Source organism: Phyllostomus hastatus, unplaced genomic scaffold (genome assembly GCF_019186645.2).
Source record: "Phyllostomus hastatus isolate PE091 unplaced genomic scaffold, TTU_PhHast_1.1 phas_contig_198, whole genome shotgun sequence".
Classification (NCBI taxonomy): Eukaryota; Metazoa; Chordata; class Mammalia; order Chiroptera; family Phyllostomidae; genus Phyllostomus; species Phyllostomus hastatus.
The window spans coordinates 5,791,982-5,813,777 of NW_025333715.1; the positions used below are offsets into that span (position 1 = coordinate 5,791,982).

The 21,796-nt window shown below is 56.1% G+C and overlaps 1 protein-coding gene across 1 annotated transcript in view; it reads right to left on the minus strand.

Moving 5' to 3' along the window:
* FAM83F (family with sequence similarity 83 member F) overlaps nt 1–21,087 on the minus strand; it is a 28,400-nt gene extending 7,313 nt beyond the window's left edge. Inside the window, exons 1-4 of the mRNA XM_045834808.1 lie at nt 20,533–21,087; nt 2,751–2,918; nt 2,125–2,246; nt 190–869 (exon numbers count right to left, since the gene is read on the minus strand). Of these exons, the coding sequence (XP_045690764.1) occupies nt 190–869; nt 2,125–2,246; nt 2,751–2,918; nt 20,533–21,027 (1,465 nt within the window). The 5' untranslated portion in view covers nt 21,028–21,087. The remainder of the gene's footprint in view (nt 1–189; nt 870–2,124; nt 2,247–2,750; nt 2,919–20,532) is intronic.
* Nucleotides 21,088–21,796: the final 709 nt, after the last annotated feature.

Here is a 21,796-nt window from a genome sequence, read left to right on the forward strand (position 1 = left end):
TCGGACCTGCAGGGGCTGGCCCAAAGCCGCGAGGTAGATGAAAGCAGGAGCAGCGTGGGCAGCGAGGACCGTCTGACCCCTGACCTCGGATCTCTCCACGCCAGCACTCGGCCTGTCTGCAGCTGCGAGGCAAAGCTCCTCGGGAAGGGCAGAGCGGGGCGCCCTGGCCCGAGCTGGGGGGGGGCTCACCTGAGGCGCTGGTACTGCAGCTGTCACTGGGCCTCTTTCCCATCACAAGCTCCGCTTCGGGGAAGGTCTCGGTGGACAGGGAGCTGGACATGCCGTTGGGGGCCGCAGGCCTCTTGGCCCGGCGACTGAAGAGCCTGCGGCTCAAGCCCTTGCCCGCCTTGGCTGGGGTGGCCTCCCCGTTGGCAGCTTCTCCCTTGCCGTTTTGGGCGAGCTCCCCCCGGGGTCTGAGGTCCATGTGCGGGTGAGAGACCGCCCTGCCATCCTTCGGACGCAGCTCTCCCGCGGGGACGGGCTCCACGGGGGGCAGCACCTGCTCCAGCGTGACCAAGTCGTTCAGGAAGGTCTCCAGCCGCCGGGCCGACTCGCCCCTGCTGCCCTCCTCCTGCCCCTCGGGGTTGGCGCCGGCCTCCCGCTGCCGCTGGGTGGCCCAGCGCATCATCTCCCCCGGCGGGTGGCGGCTGCCGGACACCAGGGCGTACTTGGGGTTGATCAGTTTGCGGGCCACAGTGGAGGTGAGGCCGGCCCTGCCTGCCCCTCCGGCCAGGCCCAGCAGCCGGTACAAGTTCACCTCCTCGGAGATGGCGTACAGTTCCCGGAACTCCTGGTCGAAGGGCTCCACGTTCTGCCCCGTCAGGAGGAGGAGAAGGTTCCTGTCCGTGTAGGAGGAACTCCAGGTGAACCTGCGAATGCGGGGGCAGAAAAGTAAGGCTCGGGTGCCAGGCCAGCGACCTCGCCGCGCCAGCAGCCCCCGGGCAAGCCCATCTCAACGCCCCGCTGTCCCCATGCCAGCCTGGCCTACCACTGAGGCGGGATGCCTCACTACCTGGCGGAAGGCACCGCTGGGCCTTTTCGTCGGGGTGCTGTCCCTCCACTGACCCAACCCCCGCTCTTCTCCAGGTCTTGGCCTCAACTGCAGAGAGCAGGCGGTGGGTGCCGGGCAGGGTCATGGGAGGCCAGGCCTGGGTTCAAGCCCGGTTTCCACCCTGCGTGCCTCGTGCAGGGGGCTCCCAGGCGCACAGGCACAGAGCTGCGGCGAGGCTCGAGGGAGGTTAACACGTGTAATAAGATACTCGGCTCAGGAGCTGGCACAATGCACACACTTCACAAGTAGCCACTGCAGCTGCTGCTATTACTCATAGCATCCCATTCCTTACTGCTTCTGGGCTGAATTTTTAGAGCACAGAGTGTCTGCAAAACCCCATGTTTTAGGCAGGTAAGAGGACTTAATAAGTCGTTTACAGCTGTGTCAGGTGCCCAGGTCTGTTTTCTGCACCTAGATTTTCACTGACGGGGAGGGAGGACACCCGCTCAGATACAGCCTCTCGTGTTCCTGGAAATTTACTTCTGAGTCGGAATCTGGGAGGCATTCCTTCCACGCTACACCCTCATAGTTCTTTCTCAGATCGGGTCCATTCTGCTTCCCGCTCGTCCCGCCTAACGGCTAGCCTCAAAGTGCAACCCTGTGCCCTGACCCGTGTGGCTCCGTCGGCTGAGCTTCGTCCTGCAAACCAAAAGGTGCCGGTTCAATTCCCAGTCAGGGCGTGAGCTCAGGTTGCAGGTTTCTGGTCAGAGCGTGTACAGAAGGCAGCCTGTCGATGTTTCTTTCTCAAATCAATGTTTCTCTCTCTCTTTCTCCCTCCCTTCCCTTCTCAAGTCAAACATAAAATAAAATAAAATAAAATAAACCCAACTATTTGCTGTGGACCATGAAAAGCAGGTGCTTAATGTTCAGCAAGAATTGACCCTCTCTCTGGAATAATCCAGTGGCCACAAAGTTTGAGGGAAGGGACTGGGCAGGAGGCTCCTCTTTGCCATTGGGCCAGACAACCCCTCTTAAACCCATGACCACAGAGATCCCAGCGTTTCCCTGAATGTGGACATTTCCCACAATGAGTAAAAGCCTCGCAGGCCCTTCTCTGACCTGGCCCTGCTCACCTGTAAGACCCCGTGGCTACTTTCTCACCGTCCACCATTAAGAACTTGGATGACAAGGTCCCCTTGATCTTCCCCATGGGCATGCAGAAGCCAACGCCTGTCACGGAACGGACACGGATGTTCTGTTGAGAAGAGAAGAAAGGTACTGTCACCCAGGTTGGGGCCTGCGAGGCTCTGAGCCAGGTCTTTGCCGGGGCCGGGAAGGAGCCCTCTTGTCCCCGGGACCCTGCCTGCTGGCTCCTGTCTGCACTAAGCTCTGCTTTCCTTGCAGGTGGGGCCCCATTAAGGGCACAGGAGGAAGTCAGCAAATCTTGCTTTGGGAGTGGATAAGCTCAGGGTGGCTCCTGCCTGTTCCCAAAGCTCCCCAGAAGAGAAACACAGCCCTAGCTTTGACCTTGCACTGCAGGCTGACCACCCTAGGACTGGGCCAGATCCGCCTCCTTAGCCTCAGTAGCACTGTATGCAATTTAGGGTTATCAGTGCAGGAGACAAGGGTTCCGACAGAAGCGGTTGAGACCTTGATGTTCACCTGAGGCCCTGAGCTGGAGAAGAGGCAGAGAAAGGGGCAGGGGCGGCCTCTGTCTCAACTCCCGCCCCCCGCAAACCCCCACAGAGGTACAACTCACCCGAATGCGGAAGTCGGCAAGCTCCAGGCCCTGACACATCTCCAGGAAACACTTCACGCCCGCCTCGTCGAGGATGATGTACACGGGGACCCGGCGCTTAAAGGCAGCATCCACAATGTCTTGGAAGATATCGCCATCTGTGAAGAGGTCCATGACCACAGCGATGACCTGGGTGGGGAAGGGCACTGGTGAGGCACGTGGTGACTACATACTCGACAGGCACACACCTTGGCCCAGAGGGGACCAGCTGGGCCCGGGGTAGCTGGTGGCCAAGAGCCGAAAGCCCCATCTGCACCTCTCCTGGGTTCTTCTGCACATCCTCACCCAGGTGGGGGGAGCACATCTGAGCCCAGGGGATGGGCCTTCTGCTCTGGGAAACGCCCGAGGGTGCGGGCCATCCCTGACAAACCCCACCACTCCACCCGAAGGATTCTCCGGCAGCTGTTCAGGAGCCGTATCGGGAGAGAGCTAGAGGCTGCGGACAGCTGCTCGGGCGCCCCACGGAGAAAAGCAGGCCCAGGAAGCTGCGATCACCGGGAGGCACGGAATGAATAGACTGGTCCCCACAGGCTGCAGATCTGCTCCCGCGCCACCTTCTCTGCACACGCGCTTTGCTCGCCCTCTGCACACGCGCTTTGCAGCCTCCCTGAGGGCAGAGCTGAGGGAGAAGCCCTTTGCTTCCCCAAGGGCCCATCTGGGCAGCGTTCCAGTGAGCTTGAACTCCCCTGGCCTCCAGGTGTCCAGACCATCCCACTCCATCCTCAAATCAAAGTCACTGCCTAGGAACCTTGATTTCCAAAGGTCAGCCTTAATTATCCACGCTGGAAAGTGAGATCAGCCTTTCTGACCTTAGCTTCCTCCATTTTCCCACACAACCCCCCACCCGCAGGGCCCGGCTCCAGTGCAAGGGTTTTCTCGTTGGCCCCGAGCACTATGCACTGTGCACGAGACACAGAAGAAAGGGCAGGCCTTGGAGTCAGAGAGATCTGGTGATGTGACCTTTCCACTTTTGTGACCTTAGGCAAGTCACTTAATCTTGATGAGCCGCCTTATCTGCAAAGCGGAATGTCCAGCACTTTCACCATTAAGATCACAGATAAAGTCTGTGAAGCATCCAACACAGCGGGCCCCGGACTGGTGTGAGTCCTCCATAACTGGTGGCTGCTGTGCGCCTGAGGCATCTGCTAGCCCTTGGAACTGAAAGCCTGAACTCTGAAGCCAGACAGACCAGGCCTGGGACCAGCTCACTGCTGACTTGTCAGAGCCCTTGCTTCCTTGGCAGCAAGATGGAGCTGGTAGCAGCACCTCTCTCAAAGGGCTGTCATGAGGGCTTAGACAGATAAACTGTGAAAGCACTTACCACAGTGCCCGGCACGTGGTAGACTCAGTATGCGGTACCTGCCATGCCATCACCATCATTTTCATCACCAACCTCACACATGCGCCTTACCACGACTCCTGCCTCCAAAGAACCACCCCCAACACCATTTACACACTGCTATTTAAGGTTCTTCTTAGCTCCGACATTTAACACTCAATCATTTATACAAATAACGTTCACTGAGCTGCCCCGTCCGAAGGAGGATCTAAAGACGAGCTACAATCCCTAATGTTAAGGGATTAGTCCAGTTGGAACAATAGGCACTTGCACAAAATAAATAAGACATAAGTTAAAATGAAATAAATGCCTTTAAGAGATGCACAAATGGCATGTGCTGTGAATTCGGGGTGGGGGGTGGGGCGAGGAGAAGGACGGACGGAGGGAGAGAGATCGATAGATCAACTGCTCTCAGCAAGGGGAGTACAAGAGAGGCTGCAGTGAGGGAGCTGACCCCCGGGGAACGGGCAGCCTGGGGCTCCATGAGGAGTGAGCGGAGAGGGGGCAGGCCAGCGGGCAGGGCTGCCACGCCAGGGTGCGCAGGCTGCGCGCTGCACGCGGCACTGGGCCGAGGGGGTGAGTGGAAACTGCGCCTGCCTGAGGAAGGGACGCCCTTTCTAACCCGCACGCAGGTGCCGCGTGGGCCGGCGGGCACTGCGGAGGTGGGCATTTCAGGCAAAGAAAACGGCAAGGAGGCCCCGAGGACAGGCATTACCACGCACTGAACACTTTTAATGTGCCTCCCATTGTTCCAGGGGCCGTAGGAAAACTTCCTAATTTGATCCTCACAACGAGGATTGTCATTCCCATTTTACAGATGAGGATGTAAATACGAAGGGGCAAAGTAATGTGGCCAAGGTCACACAACATATAGCAGAACAGGGACTGGAGCTCAGGTCTGACCGACTCCACAATCTTCATTTCACTGTATCGTCCTGGCTCACAGAGATGGGACAGCTGTAGCATAAAACAAAACAAAACAAAAACAAAAAACAAACCAAAAAGCCCTTAAAAAAACTGACTTTTTAAAACCACTAAACAAGAGAGACAAACTTCTAGCAAGACTGACAAAAACAGAGGATGTGCAAATAAAATATTGAGTGAAAAAAGAGAAATAGCTATAGACATATTTACTTTTTAAGAAATTCTTACTTTTCAGAAATAGTAAAAATGGTAAAAAGTATTTATACATTGATGAATTTGAAAATAAAAATGACATGGATAGTCATTATAAGTGAATTAAACATAATACAGCATAATCAAGTACAGTTTATTCTAGGAATGTAAGAATGGTTTAATATCAGAAGATGTATCATTTTAATTTATAACATTTATGGTGTCAAGGAGAGAAAAATTATACATTGTCTTCATAAGTTTTAAAAAGTATTTGATAACACTACATCTCTATTTATGATTAAAATTCTCAAAAAACTAGGACTAGAAGGGACCTTAACAGAGAAACTTGAGATGCAATCCCTTTAAGTATCAAGCAAGTCAAAAGCACTATCATCACTACTATTTAACAAAATATTGGAAGTCCTAACCAATGCAATATGATAAGAAAAGAAATAAGAACTAGAAGGATTAGAAGAGACAAAACTACCAGTATTTAGAGATGATACTTTTATAGAAAACCCAGTATAATGCTGGAAAAAACTATTAAAATTAATAGGAGACTTCAGTAAGATAGCCAGATACAAGAAAAACTTACAAAAACCAACAGCATTCTACTACTAGAGAAAATCAACTGAAAAAGAAAGAAAGAAAATAGATCCATTCAAAACTGCTACTTAAGCACATAGTATTTAGGAATTAGAACCTTTATGGAGAAATGTATTAAACTCTATTAAAACACCTTTTCAAATAAGTGAATAAAAGACAAGACAAATGATGTGCCTGGTGAATACGAGTCGACATTTTAAAAGTCCAGTTCTCCCATATTTATCAAATCCAATGCAATTTCAATCAAAGTTCAGTAAATATTTCTGAGGAACCCAAACACTTCTAAGAGGTGAGGAAGGATAAAGACTTGGAAAAAAGGAAAGTTAATTTTGAAAAAGAAAGGATAAGTTGAGTTTGAAAAAGACAAGCTAAAAAGGGACACTTGTCCTACCAGACAGTGAGACACTGTCACAGTGGTGAGAACTGTGGTGTCGAGGGGGGAAGGAGCTGGCAGACAGACTGACGGACCAGAATGGAGGGACCAGAAACATGCAGGTACCTACGCGCATGCATAAACCTTTGTCACATAGAGGGAGAACCACAACTCAGTGGAGAGAGGGTCCTGTTCAGTAGATGCTATTGGGAAAACTGGCTTACTATATGGAGAAAAATAAAGTGGATCCCTACAAAAAAGGCTACCTCATGCCATATATAAAAGTGAATTTCAGGTAGGCTAACTACCTAAACGTGAAAGAAAATTAATAAGGGAATTGGTGAACTGTAGGCAAATATCTTCATGGCATAGGTAAGAAGGATTTCTTAAGATTCCAAAAGCACAAATCTTAAGACAAATAAAATTTAAAAAGATGCATTCCACAACTTAGGCATTTTCTGTTCAAAGAATATTACAGACAAAGGTAACTGAAGGATGACAGGGAGACGGTATCTACAATGTCCACAACCGAAAGGAATTAACAATATACAAGGGATCCCTGAAAAATTTTTTTAAAAGATTAATTTTAGAGAGAGGAAGGGAAGAGGGAGAAAGGGAAACATTGATTTGTTGTTCTACTTATTTATGCATTCATTAGTTGATTCTTGCATGTGCCGTCACTGGGGATTGAACCCATGACTTTGAGGTATTGGGATGACACTCTAACCAACTGAGCTACTCAGCCAGGGCTGGGATCCCTGCAAATTGGCAAGAAAAAGACAGGACGTTAATTAGAAAAATGGGCAAAGAATATGAATCAGCCATTCCCAGAGGAGATACCTGAATGGCTAATAAGTATATAAAGAGAAGCTGACCTCATTAGCAATCAGAAAAATTCACATGAAAGCAAAGAAATGAAAGGGGACCCTCATGTACTGCTGGAGGGAGGGAAAACCGGTGCAGCTATTATTCCCTAGAGCAAGGGAGAGGTCTCAGTGAATTTAAGGATATGCGTAACTCCAGTCAGCAATGCCACTCTCGGCCCCGCACGCAGGGGACCTCTTGGATCTTTGCACAGGTCTATGAAGGGGCAGGAACAAAGACATTCGCTGCAGCTTTCTTTGGGACACGAGCAGCTGGCGATGGCTCAGATGTGAATCTCCAGAAGAATGCACACGGTCACAGCGAGGGACATACACGGCAAAGTGGCAGACGGGAGCCAGGAACTAGTTCTGCGTCCAGAACTTGAATAGTTTCCTTAAAAATGGATGGTTTGATTTAAAATGCTAGAGGATCGAGATCTCCAGCCTAATGCCATTCATGTAAGTAAAATAACACTGCATGTTTTTCCAGGATACAGACATGTCCAAGGACACGCGCTCAACACACCAAGGATGGCTGCCTACGGGCGGAGGAAGGGATGGGAGGGAAGGAGCAAGTCAAACCAGCAGGGCCCTTCCATGGGTTGAGGATGGCAGTGCAGCATGAACTGAGGTTCGCCATCAGCTCGGCGTGGGAGGTCCCAGACAAACACACACACACACACACACACACACACACACGGAAGCGAAAACAAGCAGTTGGTCTGGAACCGTTCGGGGTAGCTATGGCCGGCCAGGTTGGGCTTAATTACAGAGGTGTTTTCACAAGACACTTCAGGCTTCCTTCCATCAGAACACGGCTTCCCCACCGTCTTGGAGGGTTCCTGATGTGTTATCTCCCAAGGCCAGAGTCCACCGTTTGCTCATTTCCAAACTCTCCACGGTGTCCAGCTTCAAGTTGACTCTCAGTATATGACTAAGGATTGCCTGACTGGCTCATTGTGCTTCTGCATTTTATTCTGTGACTGAAACAGCCGACAGGGAGACGGCTGCCCTGCCCCCCACCTGAGCAGCCTGGGATGTGAGAGGATCACAAACTGGAGAGAATCCCAGGACCCCCCGGCTTTAAGGAGCCTTGGTCTGCGGCACCCTGGTGCGAGCCAGCCATCTGTGTCACTACCAATTAAACAGTGAACTATCTGTAGTCGGGGGAAAAAAATCAATTGCTCGCTGACTCCTGTAATCTCCTGGTGGAGAGGAGGTGATAATTACCCTCTGCCTTGGTCTCCCAGGGCCCCTCCTGACATCCAGCCCCGCAGCATCAGGCCGGGGAAAACCAGCTGCCCACCCCCTCTGCCCTGGTGTTTAATGTGCCACGTGACCCTCCGAGCCCAACCTACCCTCAACACTCCCGGTGTCAGTGGAAAATCGGGTTTTAAAAGAAGGACGTCACAGGCTCAGGACCAGGGAAGAGGGATTTCATCCGGAGAAAACGGTCACCCCGCTTCCCCAGGCAGGCTCGCAGCGTCCTTTACTGGGTCACCCACTGATGTGCGGCACGGGGGAGAGAGGTTAACTCCAGGTGGCAGGAGTTTTTAGAAGCTGTCGCAGGCGCCGGCAGAGAGGCTCTGATGCTGTCACTGCTCATGGGGTGTTTGCTTTGATATCCCGCCGCAGTGGCGGAGTGGGAGAGCAGGGTGGGCTAGCGACCCTCAGAAGCCCCCTCTACCTGTCATTCGCCTGTAATTAAACTGCCAGCTTTTCGGGTTCTCTTTCTCCACTCCTTAATTATCATCAGATAATAACAATAAGGAAAAGGACTCCACCTTCCCCCACGCAAACCATGGCTCACGACAGCCAGTGCCTGGAGCCCCTGGTGTGTCCAGGCCAAAGACGATCCAGGCCCACAGGCACCTGCAAAATCAGCGCCCTCTCGGTCACCCACACCCACGAGCTAAATCCAATTGGCCACCGAGTCGAGCAGGCCCTCTACCCCATGCACCTCCTCCGGTCGACTCCTTTCTGTTCCCGCCGGACTGCTGTGGAACCTCAGCCCCCCGCCCCCCATTCCTTACTGAACTTCTGGAATAGCTACCTCTTCCTGCTCCACCTTTGCACCCCAATCCATTTTCCACAGCAACGACCCCACCAAAACAAGAGACCGATGAACCCCTGGGTCCCACGGTCCTCAGGAGAGGTCCAAACCCTTAACTTGGCACTTGAAGGGCCTCCTCGGCCTTTGTCTGCAGCCATGCAGATGGCCTGCGGTGGCCCTAACACGGGATTTCTGGGCAATGTCGACCCTTCGGGGCCAGTGATCTTTGTGGTGAGGGGCTGTGCATTGCACGGCGTTAGCAGCATGCCGGCAGCAACATCCCAAATGGTGACGATCCCCCAAAAATGTGTGTAGACATTCCTAAATGTTTCCTGGGGACAAACATCGCAGCATCTCCCCCACCCCCACCCCCACTGACATCTTTCGGGAGCCTCTACACACACCAGGCAGTTTCCAGTGCTTCTGTTCCTGCCCCTTCCACACCCCTGGCAAACATCTGTGCACCTCAGCCAAGAACTTCCTGAACTTCTACCCCCCAATAAGGTTCCTGCATCCTGCCCACACCGTCTTCCCCACAAATAACAGAGCTCCGTCCTGCAGAGTAACACCTGCGGGATGGCTCTCTCCCTTCCCGGGCGTGGGCTCCTGGGTGGCAGGGATCATCCAATTTCTCTCAGAATCTCTGCCCTGCGGGGTCCCCTCAACCCCAAGCCGGTTCTCCATGTTTGTGGAATGAATGTCTAAATGGAGGTGGTTTCATGCCTATTGTTTTATTGGCCGGGTATGGATATAGGTTTGCAGTTATCTCTTTTATTTCACGAATGCCAAGGCACTGGGGAGGAGAGAGAGAAGCGTGGTGAGCAAGATTCCGGGTTAGACTGTGCTGCCGGAAGGCAGAGTTGAAGTCCTTTCTCAAGGGCGTGGAGAAGGGAAATGGAGTTGGTGCCTTTCAGGACTGCTGCCTGAGCCCGCAGCTCTGGGGTCGGGCCTCTCTGCCTCTGCTGCACCCACATAAGATGCTGGAGGAGCAGCCAGCCCGTGAGTGAGGACAGCCCTTCACCCAGGGGTAGCGGGCCACACTGAGGACAGCAGGCCGGGAGGCAGGGCTGCCGCTGGCACGCAGAGCGAGCGCCTCTGTGCAGATTGCAGAAGGACACTGTGCTCTCTGAGATGGAACGCAAGCCAGTGAGTGGAGCGTGGGCTGCATGGCGGCTCCACAGAGCCCCTTGGCCGGGCCCTCCTGAAGGGCCCAGGCTGCACCCCTGCACTCGGCCCCTGCACTGGAGGACATTCCAGATGTGCAGAATCTCAGAGCCAGGAGCGGACTTAGCCAGAGCCTAGCCTGGAGGTTAAGGTCCCCATCTGGGTCTTGACAGAGGTGAGACTAAAGCCGGGCTTCTGAACCCACTCCGAGCTATCACCCCCAGAGGATGGGGTCACAGCAGGCTCTGGGGTCAGGTGTGCTCTAGCCGGGACCCCAGGCCACCTCTGCTCACACAAAGCCAAGACGCATCAGTGGAACCGCACTGTACCACCCTCTCCCTCACTGGTTCCCCAGCCCGGCTGACGGGGAGCTCTAGGTACTGGGGCGGGCGTGGCTGCTGTTCCGGCAAAGACCCACCCCCTTTTTACTCAGCTGCATGGTGGGGAGAAGCAAGAGGTCACAGGCCAAACCTACTCATTGCAGGGGTGTGCTGGTCACGGTCACTTCTTCCTGGGGAGGAAGTGAGCCAACCGAGGCACATCCCTGCCTGCCCACTGATGGCCCATGTGAGCCTGGGGCCTGACTTTGACCCCCCCATGCCTCCCCTGCCTACTCCCCACGCCTGCTGGGCGGTTCAGACAAGATCACGCCCAGGACATCCCCGGGGGAAGCTGTGCAGTTACGAGGGGCCAGTAAGCTGACTTGCTACAGGGGAAGGGCGCTAACTCCCCACACCGCAAACCCCAAGGTCCCCCGGGGCAGGGAGGAAAGCAGCTGGGCAATGTGGTCAGGCTGCTGCCTCCCAGAACAGGCACCTGTCGGGCAGCCCAGGGGCGTCACCTCGTCTGGGCCCAGAGAGCAGGCCTTCCCGGTCCCATGGAGGCTGGTGCCGGGCTGGCCACCGGCCTCTGGATCAGTCACCTCCAAGGGTGGAATGTTCTCTGAGGGCCCAGGGGCCACGGGAACACTGACAGGCCAGTGCAGGAAGCCTCGCCTGCGGTGCGGCGCGGGGCCTCGTCCTCAGAGATGCGGATGCTGCGGGCCGTGAAAATGCATTGGCACGGCGCCTGCCCCTCGGGTGCTCTGAGTGCGGGTGGTGGAGGGATCAGACTCTGAGCAACCACTGGTGCTGGGAGGAGGATCTACCCTGTGGAAGCAGCAAGTCTCCCTGCTCTGGACTAAATCCATTTAGTCTAAGTCTCGGTTTCCTCATGTTAAAATGCAAGTGGGGGGGTGACACCTTCACAGGGTTGTTGAGTTCTAAGCGAGATGGTGTGGGAGGCACGGTGCTCAGCCTGTGGGGAGCCCTGGGTAAATGCCAAGGTCTCCCCTCTCCTCAGACAGGGATCCCAGAGCAAAGGGCCATCGCTGTAGAGGAGGGGGCGCAAGGGGAGGGAGGAGCCAGTGTGGGGACCCGGGAGCGCCGGCAGCCAGCTGGCAGGCATCAAGGCCTCGGGGTTTTCCTTTTGCTCAGCACTGTGCCCAGCAGGCCCAGCCCGGCTGCTGACTCAAGCCTGGGGAACACCACACGCCCAGAAGGGAAGGGTGGCCCGACGAAGGGAAGAGGAATCCGAGTGGTGCGCTGTTGGGGGAGAAATGCTGGGCGTCTGTGCCCGCATCCCAGGCAGCGGGCAGATGCCGCTAAGAAAGCCCGCTGCCAGACAGAGCAGAGTCCGCAGGGAGGTGGGCTCCGGGAACCTGGGCAGAAGCTGTTGCGGGGGTGATGGGGACAATTCACCTCTGGGGGGTGGGGGTGGGGCTCTAGGTACACAGTGGAGACTTTCCTCGGTCAAGACTGCAAGGGGCCCCATCTGAGGCATCGCCGATTTCTGCACCCGCAGGGAGCGAACCCCCGCAGTCTGAGAGCCTACCGCAGTGGGGAGGGCCGACACTGGAGTCTGGGGTCCCGCACGGGCGGCGGCGAGACCGTGGGTGAAACCCCTCTGATTCCGCCCGAGAAGCGAGGCTGCCTGGTGGTTCTGGCGAGGATGCAAACAAACGCTGTGGTGGCTGGACGTGCGACCTCCGCTGCGGTGCGTGCCCCGTGGCTGGGCTCTGCCCCTCTCCGCCGACGGTGCCGGCACATGGTGGGTGCGCAGGGGCGGCTTGATGGGGCGCCGGTTTCACAGTCCTCATCACGCTCCCTCCGGGAAGGCAGGTGGATCCTACCTCAAACACGCTGGCCCCCACCTGCCTGCAGAATCAAGCCCTCGGCCTGGCCGAAGGCCCTCCTTGTACGTCCAGCCCACTCCCTCCCCGGACAAACACTGTAAATTCTCCAAACTCACCCACAAGGCTCTGCCCTCCCGACTGAACGGTCACGCCCTTCCTGTGAGGAAGGGTGCACCCTGTCCCTGAGGCTGTCCCAGGGCCCTGCTCTGTCCCCAGGCCCCAGGGCAGCGGGTGCCCTTCCTGGGGTGCTTGTGGGCTCAGACCTGCTGCGTCCTAGCACTTAGGGGGGCGGGGGAGGGTGTGGAGGGCAGAGACCTGTCTGTCATTCCTTCCTCCCCGCACGGGGCCTGGCTGGCAGGAGCTGCTCGAAACAGAATCCCTCTGCGCTGGGGGCCTCCCCTGGGGGAGCTGTGGAGGCAGCTTGGACCAGATCCCTGGCCGGGCAAGAGGCCAGAGCCGAGACCAACGGGGCCCTATCCTCTGTGTGAAGGCCAGGCTGCCCCCACCCCACCAGCAGGGAGAGCATCTGCACGTTGTGAGCCGAGGCTTCCCAGCTGTCTGTAGCCATGTCACATTGTTGCAGGCTCACTAATTAGACATCATTAAACACCAGGCTCCCTTGCTGCACTGGCAGCCGCCGGAGCCCAGTGCTGCCCAGCCAGGCGGCTGCCGCTCCCAGGCCCCTGGCCTCAGAGCAGGGCTCTGCTCCCAGCCCCGTGGGCCGTGCCTGCCTGTCGTGAGCTCCCCGGGGCTCATCCCCTGTGGGTCTGACCCTGTGAGGCCGTCACTCTTTCCACTCACACCCCAAACTAGGGTGATGACGGAGACCCACAGAGACCCGGGCTGGCTCTGCAGAGAAAGAGAAGGCTGTCCCGACGATGTGAGCAAGGTCAACTCGTTTAGCCGTGAAGAGCCGTCTGTGATTCACCAGGGAGTGAGCGTGGCAATTCCTTTTGAGATCCCGGGCCAGCTTCTCCCTGCCCCGTGGCGTGCTTCTGGGACGACTTTCCCTGCACTAAGCTGGTGTTAATTAGTGAAAATTATCTAATGCAAGCTCATTTTAACATTAGCTTAAAGCTAAACATAATTAGGAAGATAAATCAGCTGCTAAAAAAAAATTTTCCAATGGAGATACACAAACGATTCTTAGGACCCGCTGCTGTTTGGGTTGCTGGCCTGGGGCTCCGGGCACCGTCCAGTACACGGGCAGAGCAGGGCAGGGCTCAGAAAGTACCTGCTGAGGTATTTCCTGATGGATTGATTCATTGGAGCAAGACGACTAGAGATGGCGGTTCGCCTGGGCGTTTCTGAGCAGGAGCAAGGATAACTCTGTGGCTAGCGGCAGGTGATGCTACCAGGGAGGGGGGTGGTACAGGCGGAGGTGCAGTTTGGGAAGGTGGTCAGGAAGGCACTGGAGTGAGGGCAACAGCGCGAATCCGAGTGTTCCCAGGCCTCCGTCCGGGCACACCCCTGCCCTCCGCCGACCCTCCCAGTCTACCCTGGCTGCTCCGGCTGCCAGTTCCTGAGGCCTGAGCTTCCCTGGGGCTCGGTGGGAATCGCAGGCAACGCAGTCCCCGTCCGGTCCCACCACTCACTGGCAGAGTGTCCCTATCCTCTCTGACCCTCGATTTCCTCATCCGTAAAATGGACTATTGTGAAAATTTAATGAAATAAATAATACATCCTTCAGGGCTGACACAGGCCTGGCATTTAAGCGCTCAGTGAAAACAATAGCGATTAACCCACCTAACAGTTCTGCCGTTTATTTCCTTTCTATCTCCCCCATCAGCGTGAAGAGCAGGGCCCACCATTTTATTCATCTGTTTGTTTCTGAGACCTGGCGCACCGTGGGTCCTCAGAAAAACGCGCTGAGTGAGCTACTAATGTGGGAAATTCCCTGGCAGCCCGGGAACCCTCCGGGGCGGGGCAGTCAGGGACACTCACAGTCTCTCCTAAAGGTAAGGAGCCCTGGTCCCCCCACCCCCAGCCCCACCCCCTATTGACTCAGTGCTAAAAAGGACATTTATGTGGAGCCTTCCACGTGCCCAGCCAGTCCTGGGAGGGGCCCAACGGAAGGATGACCACCCAACGAGCTACGCCAGGATAAGTTTACAGATTATTGGAAATTTGAGCCAGAGAGACTCATCGTTAAAAACCCTCTTTTTCCAGAGCTAAGACTCTGGGATCAGTAGCAAGTCCGCAGAGTCTAGGGATTTCAGAGAAGGGGAAGGAAAACAGGAAGGCAGCAGAGCTGACTGCTAAGGGCGCCTGGCGGGGGGTGGTGAGGTATTGGAGGGGCAGGGGTGGGGGCAGACAGGGATCCCTGCAGTGACTCAGCCTGCGGGTGGGGGACCTCCCGCTCAGCACAGTGCCGGGATCCGCCCCGGGCCTGTTTGTTCTCTGCTTTGCTCCCCTCACCCCCCTGGGAAGCTTGCCCCAGAACAGGCTCTGCCTTGTACTCAGAGGTGAGTCTGCTGGTGCTGGGAGCCACCGCTGACTTCAAGGCTTCACCACACCCCCCGGGCATGGATGCCCGGCCGCTCAGCTCACTCGGGTCCGCCGCCCAGACCTCCAAAAAGGTGGCTCCCCTGGCCGAGCATGCCTCCTGCTGGGAGCCTCTCCCCAGACCCCTCTGACCCTCTCAGCACCCCCTTCCACCTTAGAGCTGCTCTCTGCTGCCCAGACAGCCTGTTAGGTGGCGATTAAAGGGGACCCCAGGGGGTGTGCAGTTCAACGGGGGACTTCATGGGACACTTGCTTCTCCAGGGGGACAGAGAGGGACAGTGGCCAATAAGAGACAGTTTCCAATCATTGAAACAAACCACTGACCTCCTGTGGGCCCTGCAAAGGAGACAGAGAGGAATAAGGGGGAGTCTTGGCTCTTCCAAAGTCCCCGGTCCCCGAGGACAACGTGGGCTCTCCTGCAGCCAGCTGGGTGCCGGACAGACACGCCGCTGGCACAAACAAGGAGCCACGTCGAAGAATTTAAAAACAAAAATCACTTTTGGATTGAAAATGTGATCGAGTGCCAAGGAAGAGGGGACTTCTGAGGTGGGCACTGAAGAAAAGGGAGCAAACCCGTCAACAGGCAGAGATGGGTAGGGCCTGGCCTGGCCTGGCCTGGGCGCCCATGCCCCTCTGTCCGCACCAGCCACATGCGGGCCTACTCCTCCCGCTGCAGCAGCAAAACGAGGAACAGCTCCTGGTGAATACAAGTTGCCTCGTCCAGCAGTCCAGAGGCCACCCTCTCCTGGGTTGTGCTTGGAATCTTCGTGGGGCCATTGGTAATCCCGACCAGGGGCCTGAGGAAGCAGTGTCGTTTCCCTGCGGTTGGTCTGAAGGTAAGTCATCTCACCTTTGTGACCTCAGAGGATGTCTGTGAAATGAAGCTAGCACTCTTCCTTACCTGGAGGTGATTGAGGCTCAAAGGAAATGGGGTCCAGGAATGCAGAGGTCAGGGGGCCCAGGAATGCAGAGGTCAAGGTCAATCTTGGGGGTTGGGGAGGCTGTGTCCCTGAAGCACAGGCAATAAACCCTCTCAACCCGCCCAGCAGCCTCTCAAATGGATGCTGCTGGTTACCGGGTCACCGGGGAGCGCGGAGGACGGGTGGAGGGCTTGGTGCAATCTCATTCTTCCTGCTGCGTTTGGACAGGCCTGCAGACGGATCCACAGCATCAAAGGTCCTGCCCTAACCCCGCTCCCGGGCTGGGTGAGTGGCCCTCCTGCCACACCCTCTAGTTAAGCACTCATCATACCGTATCATAATGATGGCTTAGTAGACTCTTAGGCTACTTAAGAGCAGAGGTGAGTTTAATATGTCTGTTCTCTACTGAAGTACTTAGCACACAGCAGACCTCAAAATATTTGCCTGGTGACCATGAGTGCGCTATCCTTCCGAGTCAAAAGCCCATCCAGATTAGACTTGTTTGAGCCTCTCACTCTGCCTGTGTTAAGTATGAACCAAGAGCTTTCCAGCCTACACGTGGTCCTGCGTTAAGCCCGCCCCCTGGCAGTTACACTGATGTCAGCAGGCCAGGAAGCTGCAACCTCCCCTGGTCATTTCTGCCAACATGGGACAGACCGGGAGCTCATTTCTGACATCCTGAAAGCATCCTTTCTGCCTGTAGTTTATGCTGACGAAATACAACATTCGGTGACACTAAAATAAGTGGATAACCCTAGGGGGGCAAATCATAAAAAGAAACAAACCCACCCCACAAGTAAACATGGCTCCCCGGTGTGACCCAGAGGGCCTTCTGACGTGTGCAGAGAGGTCCAGAGAGCAGATAAGATGACAGCCTCAAAGACCTCCTCCCATTCCTGGTAGGCCCCACCTCCACACCTGCTGGGCTGCTTCCTCACTGGTCACTGCCCTCCCCGCCTCTCCTCTCCAACCCCCAATCATATTTTCAAAGCGTCCCCTAGTTAGGCTCCTTTCTCTGAATCCGGGGGCCCAGGCCGGGAAGCCTCACTCGTCTGCAGCTGTGGCAGGTAAGTCACAGCCGCAGAGCCTTAGTTCCTTGTTCTCACTCCGGAATAACCTACAGGAGTATCCCGAGGGTTAAATGAGATAAAATACAAAACTCTGGCACACAACTGGACACGTCTGTCCTCTGCCTCTCCTCCCCAGGTCACCCTGTCTCTGCACTTGAACTATCTCACGGTCTGCCCCATCTGGCCTTGCAGCGGCCAGGCTCACTGGAAACAAAAAAACTCCACGCTTTGGGGTGAAAGGAAGGAGGAGGACTCTAATAATGGCCATGGAGGGCTGCTTGCCAGTTGGACAAGTTGGGGTATGAGTGGGGTTGGGCAGTGGTCAGAGGCGTAGCCTTTAGAGTGGAAGCTAGGGATCAGTGTCTTTCTATAACCAGCCACGTGACCTTCGGGCGAGCCCCCTTCCTTCTCTGTGCCTCAGTTTCCTCACCTGCCCTACCTCCTTCACAGGGTCTTTGAGAAGAAGGTGCTGTACAGGTGTGAGCCACAGTGACGAAGAGCGGGGGCCCAGGGGGCCTGGGACTTGAGTGGGCACCAACAGGGGCTGTGCTCAGCTGCTTTGAGACCAGTTTTAGGACCCCCACACCAGGCCCCACACAATACTCAGCTCCCACCAGGGCAGCTCTCTCCTCCTGCCAATCAGAGCTGCTTGCTGTTTTCAAGCAAAAATCTCTCCCTCCTTCTCCTGCTCCTGCTCCTGTGTGTCTTATGACAAAATTGTCCCTTCCAGTTCCCTTCTGTGTTTACCACAGCAATTCACCTCCCTCAGGAAGCCCTCCCAGATTAAGCACATCCGGCCTCAAAAGCTCTTCCTTGGAGCACATGCCCCAGCATTTAACTCTTGGAAGGCAAAAGCCACAGATGATATCCTCCTAGGGCTAGCGCCTGCCAGACATTAGGCCTTCCGGAAATAACTACGGGTTAAAGATGCATGGATTGGAATACTGGATCAGGTCACAAATGTTAACATTTCTGTTGTTAAATATTTTGAGAGTTTACAACACTCCATTACACAAGAGACAGTTGACATCCCACGTGGGGCTATGAGCCCCAGTGGGCAGAAGCGCTGTCTCTTCTCCCTTCTTGTAACAGCTTGTGCCCGGGCTAATTCCATTCAAGCTCCTTGGTGTAGCCCTGCCGCACCGCCCTCAGACAGCGGGCCAGGGCATGGTGGGTAGGCAGTCAGACAGATGAGCACAGCGAGGACGATGAGCCAGGTACAGGTCACCGGAGTGGAAAGCCCTGGGTGCCTCACTGGGCAAAACTGGGAAAACAAGGACCTTGCCCCCCAGGGTAACCTTTCCTCTCCCAGCATATCGCTGGCCATGTGGTTCGGACCCCCTTGACCCTTCATATCGCTGGTCGTGCAGTTTAGACACCCTCACTTTTGCTCCCTAAAGATAACATCTAGGCCCCAGCTGTACTTCAGATCCAGGCCCAGAAAGGCAGCAGAACCAGACAGGCAATGCCAGGGCTGCCTCAGGACCAGCTGCACTGACTAATGACCCCCTGCCCTGGCGCTGACCCATCGGTGGAGCCACGACCCTAACAAGAGCACACCCGGAAAACGGACTAATGTTCTGTTGAGATCCTCCTTTAGGCCTCCCCTAAGATTCCCGCCTGCAACACAGAGAGACAAACCCTCGGGACAAAGGGCCCAGCACTCGCTCTCCCTCTGGGGAGCATGCCCATGCCTTTCCCTTTCCCCTCTTATTCCCCCACAGGCACACACCTCCTCAATTCTAAGGGTCCCCATGAAACTTGCAAACCAGGGAGGCAACGGACAGCGGCAGTTTCCCCCGGGCTAACCCCCCGAGCCTGTCTCCAAGGCCCCCTTCTCTCTGACTTCCCACTGAGCCGCAGCAGCCCTGCCTGGGCTCTCCCGTTGCTTCTTGCACGCCAAGCCCTTCCTCGTTTCACTGTCCTGAGTGTGCGTTGGCCGAGGCCAATAAACTCTTGCTTTACTGCACTTTGTCTCTTGACTGAAATCTTTCAAGGAGACAGGAACCGAGGACCCATTATCTCGCCACGAACAGTGTCACTGTGGGTCAAGACCAAGGACTTTGGCATTTGGATCCTGGCTCAACCACTTACTAGCTATGCTGATCTGTGGCAAGTAACTGTTCTGAATTCAAAAGCAAGGAAAATTCCCATTTCCCCCAGTTGTCGCAAAAAGCAAAGGAGAACATGCAGGCCCGGAAGTGCTAATAAACTGAGGCCCGTCAGTATTATAAGACTCAACCCCAGACCTCAGCTGCAGCCTGCTGCAAAATAGTCACCCACGTCCATTTCCCTCTGTTCCAACTGGCCTTTGTCTTTTGCAGAATGCAATAGACAAAGGCAGCTCAGGCAGACAAAGAGGAATTACTTAGAAAGAGAGGGAGGAAACACGGACAGTGCAAGTTAACCCTTCCTCCCGGTGGCCAGTCTACCAGGGACCTGCAGCAGCGCCCCTTCCCGGAAGAGGTGCTCCACCACCGGTCTTTCAGGTTAGTCTCCCCTCGCCAGGCCATTCGGTCTCGGGGTAACCGAACTCCAGACGCTTTCATTGAGCTGACTTAGAACAGTGCACCCCAGCCGCTCCTGCTGTGTATTCTGAACCAGACACCAAAGGCTACTACTGGTGCTTCTTAGCAAATCTTTGTGAGGGGAGCCAGATTTATCAAATAAAAAGCAGGATGCCCATTAACTTTGAATTTCAGATATGTAATGATTAACTTTACAGTATCAGTATGCCCCATGAAGTATTTGGGGGCATATTAACAATTCAAATTTAAGGAGGTGTCTTATATTTTCCCTGGAAACCCTACCCAAGGCCACAGAGCAAAGATTAAAATCTCTGCCCCACCTATATTCTAATCAGCCAACCTGCAAGCATTCCTTCCTTTCAGCCCCTACGCACAGCAGACTAGGTAAAGGGGGAGCTTTTCCTCAGCTGAAGTCCAGCGACCCGTCTTGTCCAAGTGCCCAGCACAGAGCCAGGCACATAGGAGGTGCTCACAACATATTCCTCATTGATTCCAGGCTGCTTGAGCTCCAGTGCTGGGCCCAGTGGGGAGTGTAAATGGGCCAGCCGGGGCAGCCTTGACCCAGCAGCAAGGCCAAGAACAGAATGGCTAGGGTGGGGCTGGGACGGGCCAGCCACTGGCTTCCCGGGGCTGCTCCGCAGACCGTAGGAGCGAATGGCCAGGGTTGTGTTTTGTGAACCCCTGGGCAGCACGGAGGCATTATCAGGACCTCTGAGTGGCCCGATTTCCCACAGGGCCCCGTGAGCCCACACTCATCCTAAAGGAGAGAAACTCTCCAGGGACATGGCGGATGGAAGCCAGTGCCTCTGGACCCCGCAGTGACGACTGACGGCAGTCCATAACTTTGTCATTTGCCAAAGCCGGTCACACACTTCCTCTAGAGGCCTCACCACAGCCCCACGACCTGAGCGAGGTTTCCTGGACCATTTTCCGGCGCGCGGTCAGGGCGGTCTTCCCCCGAGGTGGGGCCTGATCCCAAGGGACTGACTGGTCGTGGGGTCCCACCCGTGAGGCGGCGGGGTACAGGGCCTACCTTCTGGGCCTGTTGGATCATCTGCCTGACCACCTGCTTGAGGTGGGGCGCCTTCTCCTCCTTAGGGGGGTGGGTGAAGAGGGTGACACGACTCACACCGCGGTAAACACCCGTGTCGGTCCAGCCCAGGTCCAGCGGGGGCACCTCGGTGTCGGAGAGGTCGGGCCAGTAGGCCAGGGACTCGCCGGGCTCTGCTGGGGCCTGCGGCGGGGCCTTGGCCTTGGCCTTGCTTTTGCCCCGGTTGGTGGAGCCGGCGGCAGGGGCGGGGTCCTCGTAGGGGCTCCAGGAGGCGCGGAGGGCCTGGCGCTCCTGGCTGGACAAGAAGTCCCGCAGCCGTTCCTTCTTGACCCGCTCGCGGTAGGCCTGCTCGCCGCCGCCCAGCAGCGCCTCCAGCGCGGCCCGCCGCCGCTCGCAGTAGTAGAAGGCGGCCTGCGCCTCGGTCACCCGCTCGTTCACGTGGGTCTCGTCCAGGCAGATCAGCTGGGACTCGGCCATGGTGCCCGGCCGCCCGCCACCGCCCCGGCAGCGGCCCCGGTCCCGCCGCCGCAACCTGGAGCCGCCGAGGGGCGGGGCGCCTCACCTGGCCGCGAGGTGGGCCAATCGGCGGGGGCCGGGGCGCGGGCGCGGCCGTCGGGCGGGCGGGGAGGGGCCGCTTCGCCCTCCGCCTCTGCAGGCGCGAGCGGCACGGATGACCTCGGGGGGTTCCCCGGGGACAACAGGGCCTAGGCTTGCGGGGTCCAGCCCGAGCCGGGAGCTCCAGTGTGGGCAGGAACGTGGAGCGCGGCCGTAGGCAGACCCACGTGCAGCCTCTGGCCTGCTTCCACCTTCCGGCCCGGACCCTTCTTACGGGAAAGGTGGGGTAGCTAACCCTGCTGGGGCCGCGGCGGGCAGAGCCAGACACCTCGCAGGTGCAGGTTACTCGCCCCGCCCCGCCCCCACAGATATGCCCGGAGCATGTGCTCTGGCCAGGGCGTCTTTGGGGCTGCGGGCTTGACCTCTCCCAGTTGGAGAGCCTGGGGGCCCTGCTGCTAAACCGGATTTTAACGGCTGAGGAGGGGCAGTTAGTGTGCAAAAGCAAAATGCTAATAAAACCACCAGCTCCCAGCCCACGCGTCCCAGTTCTGAGATCAGAAGCCTCCCTCCAGAGGCTATCAATCCAACACCTTCACCACGATAAAAATTTCTTGAACAAAACAAAACCCCACCAAAATACAGCAAAAGCGTAAGCAGCCGCGAATGGAATTTCCCCCCATTTTAATTTGAA